Raw genomic sequence first — 26,141 nt, 5'->3', positions numbered from 1 at the left:
TATTTTTTAGGCACCTACTATGTGGAACAGGGTTGTGCAACATAGCATAACATGTCCACAACCCTAGGCTGGGTAACAGGAGTGCTGCAGAGAGCAAGTTGGCAAGATTCCTGTCCAGGATGGTCTGACGGTCCAGAGTGAGAATCATATTAAAAGCAGAGGAAATAGGAAAGGCGTTGGTGGCGTGAGTGCTGTGCAGAGGAATACAACTGATTTGGGTGCATGGCCAGAAGGCCTCTGAAGGTAGTTCATTTAAGAGGATACCTGCAGGGGACTTCCCCAGTGGCTCAGTGGTTAAGACTTCACCTTCCACTGCAGGGGGTCAAGTGTTCAACCCCTGGTTGGGGTGCTAAGATCCCATATGCCTCCCAGCCAAAAAACCAACAGGTAAAACAGAAGCAATATTGTAACAAATACAATAAAGACTTGGTCCACATCAAAAAATCTTAAAAAAAAAAGAGGAGGCCTATGGGATGAAAGGGACCACCAGCTCCAGGAATCATGGTGGAAGGTTGGAGGGGAAAAGATGTACCAGGCTGAGGGAACAGCAGAGGCGCAGGCCACAGGGTAGGACGGGTATTCGTGTGCACAAGGGGCAGCACTGAGAACCCGCTAACAGTGCGGAGGGAGCACAAGTCCCAGCAGTTGGCAGGGGCCTGAACCCAGAAAACCCACCGGACCAGGCTTGCAGTCCTGGTGGGGAGGTGTCTGTGCTGTTGCCCATTTTGCAGGTGGGTAAGCAGCAGGTCCTGAGGTCACAAGACCCATTTGGGACCAAGTACTCTGGGCCACTCCAGACACCCAGGAGTGGTGAGCCCGGGTCAGTTTCCCATAGGAAGTTCAAAAACACTTGCTGGGCATCTAGTGAGTGCCAGGCCCTAAGCCAGGCACTTGTGAGCCCACATTCATGAACCCATTTCAGAGAGGTTGCCCTGTCTCTGTAGCACAGGTATGTCAGCAGGCATGGAGATGCTCAGCACCCACCTCTGAGTGGCACGGTTGGCATTTGAACTCATAACCTGCTGAGTCCATAGCTCCTGTCTTTCTGCCCACGCCCCGGGTGCAGGAAGAAATAATGATAATAAGGAGGCCTCACCTTATCTCATCGGGCCTCCTCATCACTGTGAGGGTGGGCCCTGTGGCCACCTCATCTTACAAACGAAAAGGCTTCAAGCCTTTCTAGGAGGTGGTGGAATCTGCTTCCCTCACGTGAGGCGCCTGGCAGGTGACACACTCATGCCCACGTGAAGCGAGGGACTGACCCCGTGACCTCTGCTAGACTGTTCATTCTAGTGACCTGGTCCCCGTGCCAGATTGGTGAGTGGCTCTTGAAATCCCCCAGGCTCCACGTGGGAGCAGGAGAGAGGGCTGGTCCGTCCGTAATGAATAGTCAACAAACACCTTCTGAGTGTCTGCGGAAGCCTGGGTCCCTTCCTTTCAGCAGCGCCTGGAGGCGGGGACGCGGAAACAGGCTCCGGGGTGACATGACTTGCCCAGGTCAGCCTGGCCAGGAAGTAGTCAAAGCGGGATGTGATCTCGACCCCACCAGGGGGCGGGCGCACTTTGACGCCCGCAGCACCCACTTTTCCGCTTCCCGGGCAGCAGCTGGGCGGGCCTGGGGTACCCAGGATTTCTGGGCACTCCAGCCTGCGCGAGCGGGGCGGGCCCAGGAGTGGGCTGGGCTGGTTTCCTGACCGGCAGCGGGAAGGACCCGCCCGGGCTCCAAGGGGCGGGGCCTGACGGGTTTCCCGGTGAGGGGCGGGCTTGACAGTCTGTGGGAGGAGCCACGCCCTGGGCCAATGGAAGGTGAGGCTTGAGTTTGACGGGCAGGCCCCCGACGCCGTTTGATAGGCAGGGGCCGGGCCCGGAGACTGGAGGGCCAATGGGTTCGCGGGGCGGGGCCTACGTCGGCGCCGTCCCGCCGGGGCCCTGCCGCACTGCCCAGTCTGGCCCCGCCGCCTGCCGCGGACACGTCCCTGTTGCCGCCCTGCCCGCCGCCCGGGCCACCCGCCCGCCCGTAGCCATGAGCGCGCTCCGCCCGGGCCGAGCCCGCCGCCCCCTGGACTAGTTCTGCCGCCGCCCGGACCCGCCCGCACCATGGAGTCCCCTGCCCCGAGCCCGCCCGCCGGCGTGCCCACGTCCAAAGGTAGGAACGCCCGGGCTGCGGACCCGACCTCTGCGCGGTCTCCCGGCCGGGCCCGCACCCGGGCAGCTTCCCGGCCTGGAACCCCTCCCTGATCGGTTCGGGCCCAGCCCGAACTCTGAGGAAGGTTTCGTTCTGATCACCCCACACCAGGTCAGAAACCTTGCTTGGACCTCCCCATTTGGACCTTAACTGCAGCATGGACAGGAACAAACGCTCCCAGTCTGGGTCCCTCAGTTGGGACCCAGGTGGGATTCACTCCCATCTTGCACCCAGCCCCCCTCCACTCCTGCGTCCCAGGGCTGTATCCTGGCTGGGGTTTAACTGCCCTTCTGGGGATCTCTCTGTAAACGCCCCCTCCTATGTGGGTGTCCTGGCTACAGTCCAGCTCAGATCTCCCCTAACTCTCCCCCAAGGCTCTCCATCCTAGTAGGCCCCACATGGCCCCTTTCCTGGCCGTCCTTCAGCCCTGTCTCGGTGAGGGGGAACCTCTCTTGGCCTCCCATCACACCTTACTGCATGGCCTCTCCACTGGCTCCGCTCATCTGGACTTGCAGGCTTCTCTTTGTACTGGGGGAGCCCATCTCCTCTTGTGCAGGGTTGATTGCTACCAGGTCTGTCCCCGCTGTCTGTGGGTCCAGGGCCAACTGCCAGGCGGTTGCTGGCTATGCAATGGTCTTGCTTTTGTCTTCTCCAAGCAGCCGGCCTTCTTGGAAATTTTTGTGAGGTGGCGGCTGCGGCAGCAGGATTTGTCATGCAGAGGGGGAGGACGAGACTTGGAGGGTGAAAGGGGGATTTTTTTTTTGGCAGGAAAAGGATAGGATGTTTTTGGCATGTCAGAGTCTCAGAGGGCTGGACTGTGTGAGAGATTTCCAAACCGGACGCATCCGTAATGAATGGGCTGCCCCCGCCTCCCTAACCTGCTGCTTCACGCCAGCAGCAGGAGTGTCCTTATCACACCTACCTTCCGTGGACTTCAGGCGTAGGATGTGAGATAGTGAATACTAAAGAGTTCTAGGCAATTGTAGGTGATGACGATGAGAAGCGCTTAGCAGACAGTCTGACTGTGTTACTGTTACCATTTTTCTTGCTGGAAAGGCCCCAGCCATGTGGGATCCAGGCCTTGCCTCTCCTGGTTTGTAGCTGCAGAGTGAGGAGGAGAAAGGTAACAGCTGGCCCTTAGGGGCCCTAATCAGGGGTTACCCCTGCCTCTGTCTCTCTGGGTGGGGCCGGGGTGGCAGCTGGAGCGCTTATGGGATCCCAGGAAGGGTGTGGGTCCTCCTTCCCTGCTGCTGTTCCTGGTGGCTGCAGTGGCTGTGGACCCGAGCCCAGCCGGCCAGGTGGAGGGTAATTAAGTCTTAACCTAAGTGGGAGGCTGGGTCCCTGACCGCTGCCTAGCTACTGTGAGTACCCAGCAGGGACTTGCACTGAGCCGACCTCGTGGAGCTTGGGAACCGGGAAATCAGACATTTCTCTTCCCCAGCTCCAGGTGTAGGCCTAGCCTGGCCAGGCTGTGAGACCTCAGGCAGGTCCATGATCCTCTCTGGGCCACAGGGTTTTCGTGGGCAGAAAGAAGAGATTGGAAACAGTGTTTGTTTTTGAAGTCCCTTTCTGCTGTTCCAGGCAGGGGACGCCTCATCAAAATAAAAATTAAAGTTGCAAGGTTGGGAAGCGAGAGGAGTCAGGTGTATGAAGGAATAAAGCACTTTGGGGCAACACTTATATGCTGTGTGACTTGAGCCCTGGTATTGTCTTCTCTGAGCCTCTCAGCAGAGAGAGGGCCAGGATGAGTTTCCAGTTTGTGGGTCTGGATAACAGATGATGTTGAGTGGGTTGGATGGAGGGTCAGGGGTCTACTCAAGGCCCAGGGACACCCTTAACCTCTTTGGAGTTTGTGGCAACACGTGGCAGGGAAGCCACAATACCCCCCCCACCCCGAAAATCCCAAACTTTTCCTGTGTGCCATGCATTCACCCATTTATGGTTCACAGCCTCATTCACAGACAAGGAAGCTGAGGCTCAGAAGTGTTCAGCGCCTTGCCTGAGGTCACACAGCTGTGACAGATGGAAGTAGGGTTCTAGGACTCAGTGCCCAGTGCTCCCCTGTGTCCCTTTTCTGTGCTGGGTGCTTGGGCTGAGCTGGTGGGACACTTCCCCTTCCCCCATCACACCTCTGTCCAGAAGCATCTCCTTGAGTCCATGCCTGACCTGGAGGATGGCCTGAGCCAGAAATGGTGCCTTATGTGTACACAACCCTTTATAGCTGGCACGCTTTATGCTCACTGCAGTGAGGCCCATTTGATAGGTGACAAAACTGAGGTCAGACAGGAGGAGTGGCTTGACCTAGCCCTTCTCATAGTGATGTCTTTCTTCACGCCTTCTTGAGGAATTTGGACCAAGCAGGGTGTGGTTGGCACCTGACCTTAGAGAGCTTTACCTCTGAGCTTCCTGCCCTGCAGGGGTGCCCTGTCCTGCCTTCCCTGCCACTGGCCCGGGGAGTTTCCAAGAGTGCATGAGGCCCCAGGCCCCGTAGCCCTGATATTTTCCCAGCCCCCTTGCCCACAGGCCATCTCTGCCTGGGGTCAGAGGCTGAGAGCAGCCAGGGTCAGAGGGCAGGGGCACGTTTGGATAGCACAGTCTGGGTCTGCTGCCTCCAGCCACATTTGTCCTTGGGGTGCCCCCAGCTGCACTGTGAGTGCTGCCCCCGTGGGCACTTCCTGGTTGATCCTCCTGTGCCTCCTGCTGCCCCCTGGGCACACTGAGGCTGCAGGCGCACAGTGTCCTGGCCCTTCCTGCCATGTGGCTGCCCTCCCCTACCCGTCCTGTCCCTGGCTCTTGGAAAGATTGGAAGGTGGCATCTTGGGGACTTCCCCCACCCCTGGCATGACGCACAGGAAACTGTCTATCAGCCAGCCTGTGGCTCAGGGCCTGAAGGGAGCAAAGTTCTCAGTCACTTGTGCGGGGAGAGGGCCGGGGCAGCAGGAGGCTTCCGGCGGGTGAGTCAGCGGGCACTGGGCACTGACTCACTCTTGGGGCATGCCAGCCTGCCGGCTGCAGCTTAAAGGGCCAATGCCTGGCTGCTGGTGGGTGGGAGGGGGGCTGAGTCCCCGCCTCATGGGCCGGCCTCTGGTCCTGGGTTGGGCGTGGAGGCGGCCCCCTCCCTGGACCTGGTACGGGGTGGCTCCAGACCCCTGCTCCTGGCCCCTCGCCCATCCCCCCAGAAACTTCCTCTTGCTCATGGAGCTGGAGCAGGTGGTGGTGACTGTTCACTGCCCTCGGCCCAGGGGCTCCTCCTGCTCAGATGTGCAGCTGGGGGCTCCGGGCTGCAGAGGAGCAGAGGTGCCCTGAACTCCCACAGAGGCGAAGACTCTGGTCAGATCCCAGCCCAGCCCCCCCGATGTAACGCTGGACGTCCACTGCCCACTGTAATGCTTTCAGTCCCCTGGCAGTGCCCAGCTCTCAGATGCAGGCCTCAGCTTCTTCACCTGCAGAATGGGTATGGGAACCCTGCATGCTGGCAGCTGCGAGGATGTGTGTAGACAGCCTCATCCCCCTCGCTAGTACCAGGTACAGGAACAACAGAGACTGCCCTCTGCCTATGAGGAACCTCAGTGAGACAGGAAGTGGGCAGAGCCTGGGCTCAGGGGTGGGTGGGCTTGTGTTCAAATTCTGACTCGCTCCACTGCTTCCCAGCTTCCTCAGGTGCCCTCTCTGACCCTTAGTCCCCTCTTGTGTAAAGTGAGAGTAACCAACCCCCTATCTCAGAGTGGTGGTAAAGGTGGGAGATAGTGTTTGTCAAACAAATGTCATCTGTTATTTTCTTGTTGTTATGGTGGTGGCAGTTGTTCGTTGGTGGATGAACAAACAGAATGGGGACCTTGATGGTGGACTTTAAGCCTTATGACATGACTTTGGCTGCAGCTGGCACCTGCCAGGCTCTGGTCCCCACACTGGAGCCGGGAGCTTCATGGCCTCTTGGGCCTTCCTGGGGAGGGCTTGTGGGGAGCAGAGAGAATGGGATGGTTGCCTCCCCCACAGTGTAGGGCATGTGGCACCAGGAGTCAGAAGAGTGGGAGCCTCCTAGGCCAGGCGCTCAGTGGGCAGAGCCCCTTCAGGGCCAGGCAGGGCACTTGCTGTGGGTATGCAGGGTTGGGTGAGGACTCTCTTGACCGGGGAGCATCCTGGCTGGAGAAAAGGAGGCGGTGGAGGAGTGATTCTGAGGGTCCAGCTTCAAGGTTCGCCACTGAGCTGATGGGGAGCAGCTGGGAGGTAGGGCCTTGGTGGCCGTGGGGAACATTGTCAGTGTTTTGGGAGGGGTCACTGTTGGGCTGCAGAGGAAGAACAACACACAGAGAGCCCCGTGCCAACTGGATGGGGGAGATGGGGTGGGCCTGCCCGGAGCTCAGCTCTGCATGCTGGAGCTCATCGTCTCTAGGGACTGTATCTGCCTCCCCTTGGCGGTGCCTCTCAGAGGTGCCCACAGCATTGTCCACGTGAGTCAGGCTTCTTGCCCAGATGCTTCTGTGGTTGCTTCCCCCTCAGTGGCTCTGGGGACTCCTGCCCCCCGAGAAAGGGTCACCAGACTCACCCTGATGGGGACAGGTGCCTGTCACCCTCCCCATGTCCTGAGGACCCCTCTCTGGGGTGTCACTGCAGGCTGAATGGACAACCCAGGGGTTGTCCTGGCTCTCTGGGAGGCTGTGTCCAGTCACCCTTCCCCCCTGGTGTCCCTCCAGGCAACCCTGAACTGTCCTCCTGTGGTGTGGGGGCTGGGTCTGCAGCCGCTGCTGATGCCTACCAGCAGGTGGGCATCCGTTCTTTTTGTGTGTTTTAACTGCAGACACCACAAGATTGTATAGAATGTACCTCTGCATTTTAAGAAACAAAGAAAAGGGAATTCTGTGCTCCTGACACTCAGCTAAAAAATATCTCACATTTCTGTGCCCCTGAAGCCCTTCAGTGTCGCCTCTTCCTGATAACTGTCCTGACTTTTGTGCTCATCATTTCTGTACTGTTTTAAATCGAGCCCTAAGGTACATGTGGTATATTTAGGTTCACTGACCTGCAGGAGTCCTGGGCCAGCATCCACGCCGTGGTCTGTGAGGCCAGCGCTGGTGTATGGTGGCCGGTGGGGAGAGGTTGGAACTGGCCGGCAGTGAGGAACTGCACCATGGGGGTGATACTGGGGCCTCTGTTGAGGGTCAGCGTGTTAACATGTGGAAGCACTGAGCATGTCTCAGCGTCTCCAGCTGTTATTGCTTCAAGTGAATCTCAGGTTCCCAGTGGTACAGTGTTCCCCCTGGGCAGCTGTACCACCAGCCCTGACTTTCATTGACTGCATCATTGTGTAGCTTCCAGGGTTTCTCTTAAGATTTTCACAAGCGAATGGTGCAAGGGGACAAGTGAAGGGCCTCGTGTGTCAACAGAGGTGTCTGGGCGCCATCAGGGAGTGTAAAGGGATGCACTTCAAGCCGGGTATCTGAGGGCCAGCAGCGGAGGCTCAGTCCTGGCCAAAGGGCCTGACCCAGGCGGCCCTGGGCCCACTGCTGAGCATGTACCCTGACGGCACAGCCCGCAGCCCCAGAGCCGAGTCTCTACTCACTCCACACTTGCCTTGGCTCTTGTGCAACCCTGTCGCCAAAAGCAAGGCTCTCTCTGCGACAAGTTCAAATCCCACCTTTGTGCCTTACAGGCTGGGTGGTCCTGGGTAAGTCCCTCCCCTCTCTCTGAGCCTCAGTATCCTCATTCATACAGTGGGGATGAAAAAAAGCACCTGCCTGTCGTTGTCAGATACAGCACTTAGAGCAGCGCCCAACCTGCATTGAGCTACGTCCCCACCTCTGTACCTCCAGCCCAGGCCTGCTCAGGACCTGACTGGGCACCTGGAGCCTGCCCCTAGCACAGGGGTGTGCCAACTGCCCAGCCATGACCTCAGTGTGGAGTGATTTCATCCCGTTTTACAGACAAGGCAACATGGCTGGTTGTCAGAGGTGGGGGCCTCTCTCTAACGCCCTCTTGTCCATGATAGCAGCAGCCTGCCACTCACATGCAGGCCTTTCCTGTCTCCGCTAGGAGTCACGATGCCCCTGGAGGAGAAGCTCCTCGATTCACCTCACTTAGGGAAACCAGGGCTCTCCACTCCAAGGAGTCTCCACAGCCAGGCCCGCATCTGCCACAGCGCCCCCAGTGCTGAGCCCACAGGGAGCACCAGGCTGGGCTGGGGCCGCTCAGCCTAGCAGCTCTGCCCGCCCCCCGCTCCTGCCCACCACCCCACAGTGGCGAGGTGGCCACTTGGCCACATGCTGGCTTCCTAAGCCCCGGGACCCCACCTCCCTTGTGCCCCCACCTCCTGCGGCCCTTCTCATCTGCAGAGTCCATGGGAGGGCCCCAAGCCATCCAGCTCACAGCCTCCATCCCCTCAGCACTGAGCAGCCAGGCCCTGAGGCCAGATCTGAAGACATTCAGCAACTTGGGGTGCTACTGGCATCTGCGGGGTAGAGGTGCCACCCCACAGGCCAGGATGTTCCAGCACAGGACGCCCAGCCTGGGGAGACAGGCCCATAGATGAAGGGGGCCTGGGGCCCCCCTGAGGAGAGGCTGCAGGTGTCTGCCCACCCACCCCAGGCAGATGCTGGAGCCCCTCCCAGAGGTGGGTGGTTCACCCTGCTCTAAGTACAGCTGGGCCTGGGCCTTGTCTCCGCAGGGGCACTGATGCTCCTGCCCGTCACTGGATGGCAGTGCCAGCCCCCCCACCGCTGGACCCAAGCTCAGGGGCCCATCTGGGTTCACAGATGAGGTGCTGAGGCCATACAGCAGGGTGTGCTGGAGGCTCGATCCAAACCTGGTCCAGAGGTGGCTTCAAGAGGGTGTGCACACCGAGGCAAGGGGTGCAGGCCTTGGGCGGGAGCCTGGAGGAGGCACTGGGCCGCAGGAGAGGTGTGTGGTCACTGTTTCTGCTCCAGGTGGTCTAGTTCCAGGGCTGCCCAGTGCTTGCGATGCCCATTCTTCTTCAGCACCAACTGCAGGCCGGGCACCGGGCCACATTCTCAGCTGGCCGAGAGCCGGGGACATGACTGCTTGGAGAGGTGACCCCTCGTCGGTCCCCAGGAGGTGTGGGCTGAGGAGGTGTTGTCTTGGGGCTCAGGCCCATCCAGCTCCTTGGGGAGGGGAGCGGGCTTCCTGGGGCCCTTGATGTTGGCAAACTTTAAACAGCAAAGGAACAAACTGTGCAGGTGTGGAGAGAGTGGGCCTGGCCAGAGCTGGCCCTGCTTGTGCCTCAGGGAGTCCTGTCCAGTGCCTGGGCCTACTCCCGGGAAGGTTGGACCCTGCTGGTCCCCTCTCACCTCACGCCCTCCTAGCTGGAGCTGGGGACAGGGCTCCTCCCAGTGGGGAATCTGAGGCCCAGAGGCATGAAGCCTGCCTGGGGCAGTAGGCAGGGGTGAGATGAGGCCTTGGGTCCAGCTTCAGGCCTGAGTCCGCCCTGCCTTGACCCCTGTAGGCCTGCTGGGCTTATCTCCCCCGCCAGCCCCCACCCCCTCCGCACCCCCAGTCAGCCGGGAGTGAGTTGGGGTGAAGTGCTGATGGTGTCAGGTGTGACTGTGGGTCCTCATGCTTCTCCACCTGGGCCCTTTCTGGGGCAGCTGAGGCTGAGAGAGGGCAGGGTGTATGTACAGGGGGCCTGCACACGGGGTGCCTGCACACACGGGGCCTGCACACGGGCGCCTGCACACACAGGGCCTGCACATGGGGGCCTGCACACACGGGGCCTGCACACACGGGGCCTGCACACGGGGGGCCTGCACACACGGGGCCTGCACACACAGGCCCTGCACATGGGGGGCCTGCACACGGGGCCTGCACACGGGCACCTACACACATACAGGGCCTGCACACAGGGGACCTGCACACGGGTGCCTGGACATAGGGTCCTGGCCCATGGGCCTGGCTGTGAGTAATGCCCGTTAGACAAAGCCCCGCTTGCTGGGTGGCTTCAATACTGGACTTCCTGTCTGGTGGCTAGAGCCCCATCTAGGTTTCACAGGGCTGGTCCTGCTGCGGCCGCAGATGGTCGTCTTCCTCCCTGATGCATGTCTTGTCTCTGTGTCCAAGCTTCTCCTTTTTAAGGAGCCTGTTGTGTTGGATCAGGGCTCCACTTTGTGACCTCACTGTGACCTGGTCATTTCTGTAAATCTCAAGTAGGATCATGCTCAGAGGTACTGGGTGTTGGGACTTCAGCTTTCACTCTTCAGGCCTGGGAGTGCAGGGGCCTCATGGGGGCTGGGGAGTAGGCTCATCTTCCTTGGGGGTGCTGTCTTTTCTCAGATGACCGTGGAGTGACTGTTTCAGGATGACCGGCGGGGCTTGGACCCTCTAGCCTGGGCTGGACATGTCCTCTGGGTGCCTGGAGGCCTTGGGGTCCCATCCTGGCACTGACCACAGTGGCCCTTGGCATCTGTGTCTGTGCCGGGCCCCTGGGACCTGTCCCTCTCTGTCCCTGGGGATGTTGGTTGACCAGTGATTGACTGCATGCTCCCTTCTCTCCCTTTTAGGAAAGTCCAGGAGGAAAAAGGATTTACGAATCTCCTGCATGTCCAAGCCGCCGGCGCCCAGCCCCACGTGAGTTGGCCTCAGTTCCTCTGGCACTGCCTGGAAGGCCTCCTGCAGGGGCCAGTGTTGGGGGCCAGGCCGCCTGTGTGGGCAGCATCTCCTCTAAGCAGCTGCGGGGGCCATGTGCCTCACCTGTCCTCTCGGAGCCCTCCTTGCCCATCTGAGGGCGTGTACATGTGACAGGCCATGTGCTGCCCCACAGATGCTTGGTGACTGTGGGGGGGGTGGGGACCCCCTTGAGAGGGCAGAGCTCTCTGGGGCTCACGCCTCCACTCTCCCCTGCAGGCTCCCCCGGAACCTGGACTCCCGGGCATTCATCACCATTGGAGACAGGGTAGGTGTCAACAGACCCTAGGAGGTGTCTGTGGGTGGAGACAGAGCTGGGCTGTAGAGGGGGCCTGGCTCCTCGATGCTGACCAGGTGGCCCATCTGGTGGCTACCTCCTGGGCCCTGGGGAGCTGGAGTCACGGTGCTGAGTGTGCAGATCCCTGGCTCTGCCCAAAGGGCCTGCGTTTCACTGGCACCTCCTGAGGCCAGTGGTTCCCTTGGGAAGCCGGGCTTGGAGGCCGTGTGCTGCCCACAGGACATGCTCAGGAGTCTTGTTCATCCACCTGCTTGCTTCCTCTGGCAGCAGGTCAAGAGGGAGGGTAGACAACCAGGGCCTCGCTACTCCCTGGGAGGCAAGGCCGTTCTTTTGTCCTGTCTGTGTTCCCAGAGCCTGAAACAGGGACTTACACGCCATAGGTGATGAATGAGTGAGTCTGGCCACCTGAGAGGGTAGGGTGAGAGGAAAAGGGCATCTCTTTAGGACCCAGCACCGCTGGGAGCATTTCCCAGGCTGATGTGCTGACACCCTGTAGTAGCCTTCCGATGTAGGTGCTGTGCCTATTTTAGAGAAGGGGAGGGGAAGCTCAGAGAGGTTACGTGACTTGCACCAGCAGAAGTGGCTGGTGCAAGACTTGAGCACAAGTCTGACTGGCTGGCGATTCTCTTTCTGCTGCCCCAGCATCTCCACTGGTGCCTGACTTGGCCCCCCTGAACCCTCTCTCCTTTCTGTCCCCTAAGAACTTTGAGGTGGAGGCGGATGACCTGGTGACCATTTCAGAGCTGGGCCGAGGTGCCTATGGGGTGGTGGAGAAGGTGCGGCATGCCCAGAGTGGCACCATCATGGCCGTGAAGGTGAGCACTGTCCCCGACCCAGGGCCGTCAGAACTGGGGGCACCTGGGGCTGCACCCCTGCCGCCCGGGCTCTGACCGCAGCCCCTCCCCCCGCAGCGCATCCGGGCCACCGTGAACTCTCAGGAGCAGAAGCGCCTGCTCATGGACCTAGATGTCAACATGCGCACGGTGGACTGTTTCTACACCGTCACCTTCTATGGGGCCCTCTTTAGAGAGGTGAGGAAACGTGGTCAGCCTCCCCACTGGCCGGGTCAGCTGGCAGGGAGCCCAGGAGCTTGGGGTTACCCCAGGGAATGCTGCACCCAGCCTTCTCAGAAGGCTATCCTGGATGGGGCGTGGGGGTGGGGGACAGTATGTTGCCGGTGAAGGGACCCATCGGCCAGGGTCAGAGCTGGGATGAGCCGTGGAAGTAGGAGTCTGATGGGGGAGAGCCAAGGTGACAGTCGGGGGAGGCTGCCATGTGGACCCAGCAGTGTAGGCGAGCCTTGTCGGGGAGGGGCTGGGAGGTCAGAGATCCCCTGAGGGCTGAGGGGTGGAGGTGTGTCGGGGGCTGGCCGGCTCCATGGGGATGGGCATGGGAGGATGCTGGGCCAGGTAGCCCTGGGCGGATGTGGCTGAGCTGTGGCTGTCCACCTTCAGGGAGATGTGTGGATCTGCATGGAGCTCATGGACACGTCCCTGGACAAGTTCTATCGGAAGGTGCTAGACAAGGGCATGACGATCCCAGAAGACATTCTCGGGGAGATCGCTGTGTCTGTAAGTGGGGTTGAGGGGGTCCCAATGGTAGTGTCTTGGGCAGAGCTGGGCCCCCGGTGTAGCCTCCAGCTGTGGTCCTGCAGCTGGGCAGCTGCCCTTGGAAGCCCCAGGTGCCCCCACCCTGGAGCAGAGCCTGCTCAGGAGACCCCGGGGACCCTGGAGCAACAGAGATTTGGCAGAGCCAGGATCTCTGGGCCTTCCTGTGCAGCTCCTGAGTTTTGAGGCCACAGAAGAGGACTTAGTGTTCACAGCTTCCTTATCCTGAAGATGCTCGGAGGCAGCTCGCAGAGGCACGCAGTCAGGGGAGAAAACCACGGGTCTGCCTCTTGAGCTTGCGTGTCCTAGGGCAGGCGGCTCCCTGGACATGAGCACCCAGCAGCCAAAGCAGAAGGGGAGTGGGGTCTGTGTACCTGTGGTCCTCATCCCTGACCACAGCTGCGAACATGTAAACTTACCCCCCAGGGCGTTGAGTCAGAATCTTCCGGGTGATTCCTGTGGGGAGTGGCTCTGAGCATGTAGCCCAGTGACTGCTAGTAGGGGAGGGGGGTGGATGCAAGGAGGCTGCAGAAGGGCCAGATTCTACTCAGGAGTCTGGTGGAGGGAGGGACAGCACTCTGGGGGTTCATAAGTCAGACTCCCCAGGGTCTTGGTCACATCACCTGAGACCCTGGCCCATTCAGAGCAGTGTAGGAACCAGGTGTATCAGTATCAGGGTGGCCAGGACACCCCAGCAAAGGCTGGGATGTGGGCGGGAGCCTCAGGTGGTGAGGGGCTGGGTATGACCTGGGGAAGGGCGACAGACAGCCCTGGGTGGGGAGTCTTATGGCTCTGTCACTGTTGATGCGACCTGTTTCTCCCCACTTCCTATCCCATACACCAGATCGTGAGGGCCCTGGAACACCTGCACAGCAAGCTGTCTGTGATCCACAGAGGTCAGTGCCTGGGCCGGCTGGTGAGGAGGGGCCTGGCCTCACACACACGTTCGCGCGGTCCTGCCGGGCCTGTGATGCTGAGGCTCTGGGAGGCGACAGGCTGTGATGTGCCCGTTGGGTCCGGGCCGCTGTCCACTCCTCTCAGCCATTCCCGTCAGCCCCCAGGCCCGTCCCAGTTTTGTTCCCTGGTGCTCAGAGCGCAGACAGGGTGGACCTTCATCCTGGGAAAGCCAGCCCATCTTGTCTCGACGTGTTGTTTACGTGTTGAGGAGCGTGCTGCACGAATCCGATCATCGTTTACACTGGGTCATGCCCACCCTCCCCTCCCTTTCTTGCCGTAACGCCCCAGCCCCTGACTCCACTGATTTTCTCAAGGGGGTTGGTTTTGCTTGTTCTCAGCCTCCCAATTGGGCTAGTGATTCTGAGACTTGGTGGGGCTGTGTGTGTCCTGCCTGTCCCCTCCCTCTGTGTTCTGAGGGGTCTGCTTTTCCACACGGAGTTCATTAGCCCACTCAGTGGTCCCCGGGTCACTGCTGTTGGCAGGTTTTCGTGGACCCTTTGGGCGTCTCTCTGAGCCCCTGCAGACGTCCTCGTAAAAGGCAGGAGGGATGCGCGTGTATCCTGTGCGTGTGCTTGCTGGATGGCCCCGCTGTGCCCCCTAGCTTACTCCGTGTCCACTCTGTGCCCACTCTGTGCCCGCTCCGTGCTCACCTTGAGTCCTGGGGCTCCGGGTTTTCCCACAGACCCGCCTCCTGTGTTTGAGCGGCTGCCTTGTGCTTCCTGGCCAAGACTGCTGGCCCCTCAGGGTGGATACTGGGTGGTTTACAGTGCTCATACTGTTAGTGATGGGTTCCCTGCATCTGGGTGGACCCCAGAGCCAGAGGTTGCACTGGTAAGTGGAGGCTGAGTCCCAACTGTGAAGCTGCAAAGACATGGTCCTGGGGGAAGCCCTGGTGGAGCCAACTTCTCTCCCCACCTATGGCTGGAGGCCGGGGCTCCTGACTGTGTGGCTACCAGCTCTGACCTGGGCAGTGGGGGCCAACAACCAGTAGCTGAAAGGCGTGTCCTACTTCTGGCAGATGTGAAGCCGTCCAATGTCCTTATCAACAAGGAGGGCCACGTGAAGATGTGTGACTTTGGGATCAGTGGTTACTTGGTGGATTCCGTGGCCAAGACAATGGATGCTGGCTGCAAACCCTACATGGCCGTAAGTGGTTCCCAGGTCATGCCCAGAGGAAGCAGCCAGGCTTAGGCACCTAGCTGTGTCCTCCTGCTCCATCAGGAATGAGGCCTCCCCAGACCCCGAATTTCCTTCTAGAGGGAGTCTCCTTCTCAGCCCTCTCCACCCCTTTCTGACTGGCCCCACGGTATCCATTTGGATGATAGGTTTCACCTCAGGGGGGTGGCTGGTGGGGCCTGCGAGAGTTGCCGATACCCCAAGGTGGGACCCCCAGGTGTGGCAGCTGTGTGGCAAGACTTAGGCTTCCACCTCGAGACCCGGGCCCTCACCAGCCTCAGCTTCCACACTTGCTCTGGGGGAGGTAGGATGGGTGAGCGCTGGCCCCTAAGTTTTTGTGGGGGGCAACCAGACCCAGCTGAGGGGGACTGGGTGACCCTCCTCTGGCTTCTCTTCCAGCCTGAGAGAATCAACCCAGAACTGAACCAGAAAGGCTACAATGTCAAGTCCGATGTCTGGAGCCTCGGCATCACCATGGTACGGCCTGGGGCACCCTTGCTGGTCGGGTGGAGCACAGGTGGGGGCTGTGCCAGGTCTGTGGGCTTCTGGGGGCCAGATAGTCTAGCCTGGACAGAAGGGTTGGTTGGCTTCACAATATGAGAAGAGACAGTGCCATCAAAGATTATGGTGTCCTCAGTGGCGTGTCCGCAGATGCCTCACGCCCTCCCTGGGTTAGGGCAACGTTATGCCGCTCTCGTCGGTGATGACTTCCTGTTGGACTTCCTCAGGGCTCGTGATGCTCACTGAGAATGCACAGCCAGCCCCAGACCAACTGGCTCCCTGTGCACGAGGGCTTCACGACAGTGGCGAGGCTCAGCGACCTGCCCTACTCATTTTTGCTGCTTCTCCACGTTTACTCCCACAAATAACGCCATACTATGTGTCTCTATGCCCAGAGGCTGCTTATGTTTTCATTTTTTGAGCTCTTTTAGAAAAAATTACCAGGAGAGAAATGACTAAGTCCAAGGTTTTTGTCCTTAAGCTGTTTTCGTCCTTAAGTTCTGGTGGCCACTGCATCCTTCTCTGCAGCCCAGGCAGGGTCCTCACTCCTGTGTGCCGGAGTCAGTGGAAACTATAGGGAAGAAAGGCTGTCTTGGCCCTATGAAAATCCAGGGTCATAGCCATTCCCGCCACACTGTGTCACCTCCATCTGTGGGCCTGTTTGTGTCTTGGCTGGAGGGGAGCCTAGAGCCTGATGAGAAGGTGCTTTTTGAGCACAACTGGTGACCTGTGTGGGTGCGTCTGCTTGAGTTGAGGTGTCTCCTGTTTATTATGGTGATCGCTTGTCAGGGAGGTGGACCTGAGTTTTCATGTCAGCAGTCAAAATTGGAAGCAGAGTTTGTTGTGAGCCAGCCATTCTTTCCTACAAATGACTCCTGCAGGCGAGGCATGGGGCACAGGGAGATCTGGGTCTAGTAGAAGCGATGAGGCCATGGCAGCCTTGTGTCCAGGGAGTCGAGGAGAAACAGTGGCAGGATCAGAGTAGAAAGGCTTCCTGGAGGGGGAAGCATTGGAGGTGGGGTTCCCAGGCGTTGGTGGCTGGGTGGTGGGGGCTTTGTGGAGGAGAAAGGCTGCAGACTTCATTTCCTAATGGGGCCTGGTAGATTGCTGCACAGCCCAGAAGATGAACCTCTCAGTCTAACATTCCTCCTGCAAGCTCATGAGAATCATTTCATTTCCCGCTTGCCTTTTCAGTAATAACAACAGCCCACATAAACGGCAGCAGACGCTAAGGTGTTGCTGAGACATTAGGGAGGAGGGAGTGGTTTGTGGGGAACTTTGAAGCTGATCGCTCTTCTAAGGCGCTTTGCTGACAGCGGCTTTATGGGGAGCACCCCAGGCTGCCAGCCCTCTGATTTTTCCAGGTTAGCTGGAACCTGGGTTTTAATGCAAAACCTTCTGAATTCAGATTGTTTGAAAACCTGATAGCCAAGCCAGTCAAAACTCAGGGTTGAATTTGTACCATGAGCTATATAGTCTTTGCTGGCTGGGACAGAAGAACTAACTCCTCTGTCCCTTGGCTTTCATCTTTGGACTGATGTCACCTGTCAGCCCCTTAACCTGCCTCACAGTCCAGCTCTGGCTGCTGGACTAGGACAGGCAGGATCTTTGGAGGCTTTGCTTCCGTGTGGGAGTGTGGGTGTCTCTGACCCAGCAGTGCTATCTCCACTGCAGATCGAGATGGCCATTCTGCGATTTCCTTACGAGTCCTGGGGGACCCCCTTCCAGCAGCTGAAGCAGGTGGTAGAGGAGCCGTCCCCCCAGCTCCCAGCTGACCGTTTCTCCCCTGAGTTTGTGGACTTTACTGCACAGTGGTGAGTCTCAGCCCTGCTCAGACCTGAGGGTCTCCCTGAGCCCAGTCAGTACCCTTCCCTGCCCTGGCCAGATCCCATCCTCCCTGGGCCCGGTCTCCTTTTTGAGCAGATAAACCCCAATAACAGCATGAAAATAGTAGGCAGAAATAGAGTATAAGGATAATTTGACAAACTATGGTCCTGGGAAGAGTTTTTAATACAGTTCCTCTAGAAATGGACAGATGACATAGATCAAAAAGAAAATGAAGAGTATATGGAGGATTTAAATGCACAGTGAATTTGCTTTTGTTGATGTTTAGAACTTTGTATCACATTAAAGAATGCCCACAAGATCCTTATAAAGATTAATTATGTTTGAGATTATAGAGGAAATAAGGGAAAAGGCAGGAGGTAAAGTCGTATAGGCCACATTCTCTTAACTATAATTAGATGGAACAGAAAATACAAACTATAGAGATAAAAGCTACAAGGACATTAAAAGTAAATTCTTCTAATATACTCTTGGGTTATAAGAGAGATCTAAAACATAAAATTATAAAGTAGTGAGAAGTGAAGACTGAGAGTATAACATACCAACAGCTTTGTGCTGTGGCCAGAGAGACGCTCAGGGGAGAATTCACAGCCTTTCTTTCTTTCACTGGAAAATAAGAAAGTCTGAAAACAGGTGCGCCTGGCAGACAGGGTCATTCTCTCCCAGCACCCATGGTAAGGAACTTCCTCTCTCGATTAAGGACACCAAGCATATGATGGTTAATGGTAGCATTTTAGTACTGGGATCATTGGAAATCTCCTAGGTCACTATAGAGATAAGAAAGCTCACACCCCAGGAGGCAAAGAAACTTGGTCCAGTCTCTGTGGTGGGCACCATGGATCCCACTCTGCCCTTGGAAGCCCCCAGGACAGGTCAGTCCTTTCTTTCCTGAGCCTCGGGAGCATGTGTGTCTCCTTGCTGCTTGGGCAGGGCTGAGCCCAGCCTGACTTGACTGGCCTGGATGGGCTGGACTCACTTCCCTGCCATCCTGGCCCCAGCATACCCTGTTCTCTCCTAGCCTGAGAAAGAACCCCGCGGAACGCATGAGCTACCTGGAGCTGATGGTGAGTGTGGGTGGGGCTCTCTGGGAGAGGGCTGCCTCTATGCACAGCAGTGGGCAGCTCCTCTGGCTTGCCTCTGCATTCAGAATTCTTTGAGGAACTTTGTCGTTCATTCTCTCATTCACTTGTGTACTCTGGCTCCCTCTTTCACCCTTCATGCCAGGCTCTTGGAGTGGGACAGAGGGCCAGCAGGGCAGGTGGGCCATTTTATTTGGAGGTGTCGGGAGGTTTTGCAGGGGAAGTGGGCCTCAAAGGATGAGTGAGGATCTCCTCGCCGATGGAGAGGGCACTCCACTTGGAATGCCCATTGTGGACAGAGTCCTGGCGTGTGCAGGCAAGAGCAAGTTGAGGGTGGCAGTGAGAGAGCTGAGGAGGAAGCCTGAACTCTCTACCGGGAGGGCCTCCAAGGGCAGGGGTGCTGGGAGGGTCGGGGTGCAGGTTAGGACTAGGACTTGGCTGGTTGCCCTCCAAGGTGACTGCCTTCTGTACCCTCAGGAGCACCCTTTCTTCACCTCGCACAAAACCAAGAAGACTGACATCGCTGCCTTCGTGAAGGAGATCCTGGGAGAGGACTCGTAGGGGCAGGGCTTGGACCTTCTCCAACTGTCTGTTGGGGCAGTGCTTGCCCACACCCATAAGCTACTGCCGCCCTGGCCTGGGCACCCAAGAGGAATCCAGGGGGCTGCTCCTGCCTGACAGGCAAGGTCCCAGGTGCCAAAGAACCAGACCGTCGGGGACCCCCAGTGCCTCTGCCCTGCTGCTCCAAGGACCCCAAGACTCTGGACTTGGAGGGGCCTGATGCCCCTCACAGAGAAGGCAGCCCTGCCTTGTGCAGGCCACTACCTTGGCTCAGCCCTGGATGCCACCCAAGTTGTATATTTTTTTATCTCTCGACTGAATGGACTTTGCACACTTGGCCTAGGCTGGCCACACCTCTCTCCTGGCATTGGTGAGGGGACCCAGCATGGGGATGAGCCACGTGAATTCCCTGGAGCCCCCACAAGGCAGGTGCCAGAGCCGCCGAGGCCTTCACCCCAGCACTGGCAGACGGGGCGCTAAGGGCACCGGGGTCACCTTGCCCTTGCCTGCCGCCTCTAGGGGTGTAGTTTCACCTTTATTTTTTTAATTTATCTTCCTGATTTTTTCTTTCGCTTTGTGGGTTTGGCTGGTTTTTCTTGCATGGTTTGGAGCCGATCACTTTTCTGTCACCTGCTAGGGGACCAGCAGGCTAAGACCTGCCCTGTCTGCTCAGGCTAGGGTCTTGGGAGATGGGCCTAAGGTCTCCACTCAGAGAGGTGCTAGGGGAGCCATCCAGCTCATTCTCCTTGGGGACCGGCTCGAAGGGGGCTGTGGATTTGCTTTTGGTATTGTTTAAAAATATATATATATATATTTTTTTTTTTGAAGAAAGGACTGCCTGTCCAGGGTCCTGTCCCTGATGGGTTGGGGCAGTTGGCTGATTGCTGTTTTAATTAAAAAAAAAAAAAAAAAAAGTGGGGCAAAAGGTTGTGTGACTGTGTGTCGGAGCTGTGAGCCCTCCTGCTGCGCAGTGGTGGCTGGTGGCTCTGAGGCACAGGGCCAGGCAGCATGGTCAGGGGGCCTCTGACCTTCCAGGGCTGTGCGCTTCCACACGTGAGGACACAAGGCTGCCTCCAGACTGTGATGAGGCTCCAGGCCCTTGCTGGACGCTGGACAGAGCGCAGACTTGGGCCTGGTCCCCAGGGGCACTGACGAGTGCCTTGTCAGGTGCTGCACCTGGGCTGGGCGGCCACCTCACTGAGGGTAATTTCATTATCCCCAGCTCACAGATGAGTCCAGAGAGGTGAAGTAACTTGTCCAGAGTCACACAGCTCATGATTGGAGAACTAGGCTCTGGGGCAGAGGGAGTGGGGCAGCTGGAGGACGGCCCCCTTGGCAGGGTTCTCACTCTGTGATCCTTGAGGCCTGGGCTGAAACTCTCTTCCTTCAGACTGAAGTAGAAGGGAATTTACTTGCTCACATAAGCGGAAGTGTGCCTGGCTTCAGGCACCGTGGAATCCGGGAGCCAGGTTAATCTCCTGTGGAACTTAAATCCACCTTACTTGTTTTCTTTGTCTCAGTTTTGTACTCCCCACTTGGGGCCATGTCAGGACTCAGTAGCTGCTGCCAGCTTAGCAAAGTGTTCCAGAATTGCTGAAGCCCCAGGACTGGCTCATCTCGGCTGGGAAGGGTCACAGGCTCATCCTCATGCCCATCTTGGGCAGCAAGGATCCTGCTCAGGAGACTTCTCTGGCCTGCACACCAAGATCTGAGAGCAGGGCCTCACTGGCCCTCTAGGGGAAATGGCATGTTTCCACAGGAGACACGGATCCTCCTGGGGTCCCTCTTTCCTCTGCCTCTATCCACCAGCCTCCCATCTTCAGTTCAGCCAGAGGCGAAGTGTGACTTTCATGCCCAAGGTTGGCCTCAGCCTGGGACAGCCTCTGTGGGTAGTCCTCCTGGATGCAGCGTTTAACAGCCTCAAGCTCCATCTGGGCGGGGAGGCCGTTCTCACCTGGGGGGTCTTTGTGACTGTACCCTGTGCCTAGAACGCCCCTTCCCACCTTCTGTGGGTCTCTGCTTACCAGCTCCTGACTCCTGTGACTTCCCCAGGGAAGCCAGCCTGCACATGGCCCCATAGATGTACTAATCTGGGCTAGTTAGACCCGCCACTATCGTGTGCTCAGTGCTGGAAGCTGCGGAGCGGGGAGCGCCCCACCTGTGACCAGTGGAAACACTAATGAATGAACACGTGAGAAAGGCCTGAGGGTGTGGTCCTGCAGATGCGCCCGTGGATACCTGCATAGATGGATCGGCCAGCGTGCGAATGTGGCTCCGTGCGCGCGCGCGCCCCCCACCTCAAGCGCGCGCGCACACACGCACGCACTCGTGTCCGCGCGCGCGCGCGCGCGGGTCCAGCCGACCCGAGCCCCGGGCACAGCCCGGGGTGCTCCTCCCTCCGCAGCCACCAGGCGGCGCGGCACAGCCCCGGCTTCTACCCCTCGGCCCCGGAGTGCCCAAGCGCCGGTCCTCCACGCGGAGGCCCGGAGGGGTGCCCCCTGTTCTGGGTTCACAGCGCTCTTGTTCAGTCTCTCAGTCGTGTCCGACCTTTGGCGACCCCATGGACTGCAGCGCGCCAGGCTCCCCTGTCCTCCACTGCGCTCTACAGCTGGTAAATCATCTGCAGTGTCCAAAGGACTTTGCCGTCTACAAAGCCCAGAGCTGTTCACAAAACACAGCTTACAAAGTAATAATTGACCGATAACAAGGCCCTCCGCAGGGTTGCAAAGCACTTTTTACCCAGCAAGTGGTTCACAGTTTGCCAAGCAAAGTTCCTAGATACCTCTTCACGTTGGTTTGAACATGGTTGTTTACAGGTTCGGATACTATGGAGGGGGCCCTGCAGCTTTCACAAAGGGCGTCCAGGTATCTAGCTGGGAGAAGCCTGCGTGCAGGTCACTGACATTCACAAAGCACATGACGATTTATTCAGCCATGAGCACGCCAGGTGGAGGCTCCTTCCACTGTCCATGTGGGTGGGGCCCATGGGCACAGGAACCAGATGGGGCGGGCAGGGGCCTTCCCAGACCTGGGATGAATGAGTCTCTTGGGGATTGACAGACAGACGGTGGGGCCGCATGAACTGTCTGCTTCAGGTGCAGCAGTGAGAGCCTCCTCACGAGGCAGCACTGAAAGCCAGCATCTGGGCCTGGCTGGGAGCAGGAGGTGGCCCCTGTGGGAGGATTTGGTAACTTCCTTTCTGGAGGTGAGGAAAGGCAGCTTTGCTCCTTAGACATCAGCTTGGCTTCTTCTCAGAGCCCTGCTGTGGCTCCCACCTCGTCCAGTCCGTGGCCCACGCCAGCCAGCCCCCACACCCCATACTCCTCCTTGCTCCCTGTGCTTCAGCCACGCCATGCTCAGACCTGCCTCAGGGCCTTTTAACTCGCTGTTCTCTGTGCCCAGATCGTGCCACTCTGCCCTGTCAGTCCTGGCGGGACTCGGACATCTCTTTTCGCCTCAGAGATGCCGTCCTCTCAGAGCGGCCTCCCTGGCCACCTTGTCGCTGTGCCCCCTTGCACTGCTGTGTTTTCTTCACACTCTTGCCTGCTGAGCAGCTCTCCAACTACACTGGGAGTTGTCTTGCCAGCTGGGTCTGTCTTGCTCAGAGCCTGGCATGGAGAGGGCCAGGCAATGACAGAGGGAGGAGGCAGGTGCAGGGAAGCTGCCCTCTGGTGCCAGAATGATACCAGAACCAATGCAGTGGGGCCCAGAGAGCCAGGCTCTGCCAGTTCTGTGCCACAGCTCAGGGGTGGGCTGGGGACTGCCCTTCTATTTCTTTGAGGCTGTGGGTCCTGGGAGGGCTCTTAGAACCAAGGCCACCCCTGGTTGTACTGACTGGGGGCTCGGAGAAGGGATGCGATGGGCTCACGGTCACACAGGGAGCAACACCAGAGCTGGGATCTTGGCAAGGTCTGGGGACGGGGCTGCCTGCATCACTGCAGTTGTCAGCACAGTGGTCCCGGGACGGTGAGTAAGGTTTATCCTTCTCCCACCCCCTCCAGTTTTTAAGCCCATCAGGATGGCTCTGGCTCAGGAAAAAGGGAAGGGGCCAGCATGTGGCTCCCGCCATCAGCCCTCCATTCGCTGTGTCCTTGAGTGCTTTGTGGGTAAAGGCAGTGGATGAGAAAGCTGGGCCGGGGTCATTTCCTCTCCCAGCAGGGACTTAAGAGCATCTGGCCAAACCTTTGTCCAGTGCAGGGATCCCTCCCTAGTCACACCCTCACCAGGGGCTGAAACCTCTGCTTGCACACCTCCCCTGATGGGGAGCTTGGTCTCATTCAGACGTGCTTCTTGGAGGGATCTCAGATTCTTCTTGTCCTGGTTCCACTCCCTGAGGCTTGTGATGCCAGAGCCTCATGTGTAGACTCTGGCACACTCTAAATGTTCATTTCTTTGCCTCTTGTGAAAGCCGTTTTGAATACTTTTGGAAACCAGGTGGGAGGGTCTATATATACATCAGCTGTGCTATGTTTATCGCAGCTCGTTTATCCTCAGGCCCAGGGCAGTCAGGTTCTCCTGGAGATCACAAAGCCTCAGCAAGGGTCCAGGCTTGCCTGAGGCCCTCCAGACAGTGAGCTCAGTAACCCAGGAGTCCTGTCCACCCCCCACTCTGATCGAGCCACCTGCCAAGCTGGGTTTAGCTGCATTCACCCCCTCCAGCCTTGCAGAAGTCGTGGGCTGCTCTGTTTCTGTCCTGGACTGGCTTAATGGTAGGACTTGGATGGGGAGATGCTTGGGAGGCAGCAGCAGCTGCCATCTCTAGTTGTGGATGCTCCAGCCCAAGAAGTTCTTTTCCTGGCTCCCAAACCCTCTATGGCTCCCTGTTGCCCACGGGATTCAGGGAACGGAGGCCCAGCACCACATTTCTACAGAAGAGCCTTGTCTGGATTATTCTCTGCAGGGTTTGGCACATGGAAGGTGTCACCTGAGCACCTACTGTGTGCCAGCAACGTTCTAGGACTGGAGCTATAGGTGGACCTAGACAGACCTGGCCTGCCCTCTTTGAGGTCAGAAGGCATCAGACGGAGCATAAGGAAACTTATAAAAGCTTAAAGCTGCATTTCACACTCTCTTCCCATTGTCATTCTCTAAGGAGAAGCATCGAATTATTAAATCATTTAAATTAATTAAACTTAATGGCAATTAAGTAACTCACTTTAATTAAGTAAATTATTTAATTTCTCTCTGATGAGAGATGCAATACTAATGAAAAAGATTTTGTCATATGGGGCTGCAAATAATTGTAACATCTATTTTTGCAGTCCTCCAAGAACCAATTTTTGCCTCCCTTGAAAATGCATGGTTTAAAAAAAAAGAAAAGAAAATGCATGGTTTAGTTTAGAGGATTATAATCTACTCAGTGGAGTGAAAAGGGGACACATGAGGGGGGACCTTTATTGAGTGCTTGTCATGGGGGGCAGCCCACAGCCTCAGAATACTCCACACGACAGGGTAGGCAGCAGCAGGAGGCCTGGCCATCTCATAGGTGAGGAATGGAGAGAGCATGCCAGGGACAGCCTGTGCAAAGGCCCTGGAGCCCGAGGGGGAAGAACAACAGCAATGAGAGGAGCACCTTTCTGAAATGTTCTCATGCCTTTTTGCCCTCAAGCTCTGCTCCAGGCTTCCCACCCTCAGCTCTTGGTTCAGATACACTGAGTTTGACTCTGTCACCCAGCACAGTGACCTTGAAGATGGCATAGCATTTCTCAGACTCAGTTTCCTCTTTGCAAATTGACTAGTAATGCTGATCTTACAGGATTGCAGGTGGCTTCCAGGAAATGCTGGAGAGCGCAAGGTCCATCACGATCCTGGCACCCAGTAGGTATGCAGTTAATGCTCTTGGGCTGGGCCCAGAGCGTGAATTATGGGTCTCAGGCATGGTATTCAGTGACTCCAAATTCATTTTCCATCTCACAGTTGCCTTTAAAACAAAGCCTCATTATTTGTGGTACCATGGGATGCATGTTTGTGGCTGAGATGGGCTTGCTTTTTTTTTTTTTAATTTTTTAATTATTTATTTATTGGTTGTGCTGGGTCTTTGTTGCTGCACATGGGCTTTCTCTAGTTGCGGTGAGCAGGGGCTACTTTTCTGGGCTTCTCATGGCGGTGGCTTCTCTCATTGCGGAGCACCAATTCTAGGCCCATGGGCCTCAGTAGCTGCACCACACAGGCTTTGGTTGCTCTGTGGCATGTGGAATCTTTCTGGACCAGGGATTGAACCTGCATGCCCTGTGTTGGGAAGCAGATTCTTAATCTACTGTACCACCAGAGAAGTCCTGGGCTTGACTTTTAAATCTTGGTTTCAAGGTCTGCCCTTGGAACTGTAAGATTTCACAGGCTGCTATGACAGGTAGGGATGGGCTTGTGCATCTCGGGGTGCTGGAGGCTCTGACTGGAGCCAGGACAGAGCCTAGCTGGCGTCTGACCCTCTGTCGGAGCTGACTGGTCCCCTCTGTCTATGGGCAAGTCATGACTTTTCTCAAGGCTCAGACTTGTTTGTTGTGAAATGGATTGGTCAGGCTGCTCCCTGTGTGATCGCAATGGTCTCAGAGAGGAAAGCTTTGGGGAGGAGGGCAGGACTCAGGCGCAGGGCCTGGGGGCCAGGATGACTCACGCTGTTGCTCCCTTTCCTTTCTTGCTCATTTTAGTCTTTCCTCCAGGAATTCCCTTCAGAGTTCTTGGTTGCAAGCAACACAAAGTGCCTGTCCACCATAAGTAAAGGGGGGCATTTCTTGGATCAATCTCAGGACTTACAGAGTAGACAAGAGAACTTTCAGGTACCAAAGGGGCTACAAGGGCCTGGGCATCAAGGCCAATATTGTCAGGACTGTGTTGTCATCATTGCCCCAGATAGTAAGCTTCTAAGTCCCAGGCAAGAGTGGTCTAGTGACCAGACCAAAGTCTGGTCCTTTCAGCTTCTGTAGTGGGAAATCGAACAGAGGGACTCCTCCCCACTAAGAAGGGGTTTGGGTACTGAACAGTCAACCCCATCCTAAAACACATATTCCCTACACCCTCTTTTTGCTGGTGACTTCCTACTCCTACTCAGCCCTCAAAAGTCACTTCCACAGGTATTGGTCATCTCCTTTGCAGGGTTCCCCTCAAGCTCCCTGCTTCCCTCCATCCATCCAGAGTCGGCTTCCTGCCCCGCCCCGCCCCGCCCCGGCCCCGCCCCGCCCCGCCCCGGCCCCGCCTCACTCTACCCTACCCTACCCCACCAGCCTCACCCCACCAATCCAGCCCCGCCCCACCATGACGCAAAAACCGGACCACGCCCCCATACCACGCCCACAGGTCCCGCT

The 26,141-nt window shown here is 57.5% G+C and overlaps 1 protein-coding gene across 1 annotated transcript; it reads left to right on the top strand.

Moving 5' to 3' along the window:
* Positions 1–1,905: 1,905 nt before the first annotated feature.
* On the top strand, positions 1,906–19,674 carry MAP2K3 (mitogen-activated protein kinase kinase 3). The gene is made up of 12 exons (XM_086355509.1): positions 1,906–2,146; positions 10,693–10,759; positions 11,036–11,084; positions 11,816–11,929; positions 12,026–12,145; positions 12,569–12,685; positions 13,566–13,617; positions 14,697–14,824; positions 15,254–15,331; positions 17,030–17,169; positions 18,219–18,264; positions 18,757–19,674. The coding sequence occupies exons 1-12, from the start codon at positions 2,098–2,100 to the stop codon at positions 18,838–18,840; spliced, it is 1,044 nt and encodes a 347-aa protein (XP_086211635.1). The 5' UTR covers positions 1,906–2,097; the 3' UTR covers positions 18,841–19,674.
* Positions 19,675–26,141: the final 6,467 nt, after the last annotated feature.

This window comes from Bos grunniens, chromosome 19, assembly GCF_055505025.1.
Source record: "Bos grunniens cultivar Pamir isolate PY7600 chromosome 19, Bosgru_T2T1.0, whole genome shotgun sequence".
Taxonomy (NCBI): Eukaryota; Metazoa; Chordata; class Mammalia; order Artiodactyla; family Bovidae; genus Bos; species Bos grunniens.
This window is presented reverse-complemented; position numbering and strand designations above follow the sequence as displayed.

Bases quoted from the DNA above. Each gene is read 5' to 3' on its own strand.
- MAP2K3 (XM_086355509.1), top strand. From the start codon at position 2,098: ATGGAGTCCCCTGCCCCGAGCCCGCCCGCCGGCGTGCCCACGTCCAAA. The intron at 10,760-11,035 runs GTGAGTTGGCCT...TCTCCCCTGCAG, and splicing joins CCGCCGGCGCCCAGCCCCAC to GCTCCCCCGGAACCTGGACT. The intron at 18,265-18,756 runs GTGAGTGTGGGT...CTGTACCCTCAG, and splicing joins TGAGCTACCTGGAGCTGATG to GAGCACCCTTTCTTCACCTC.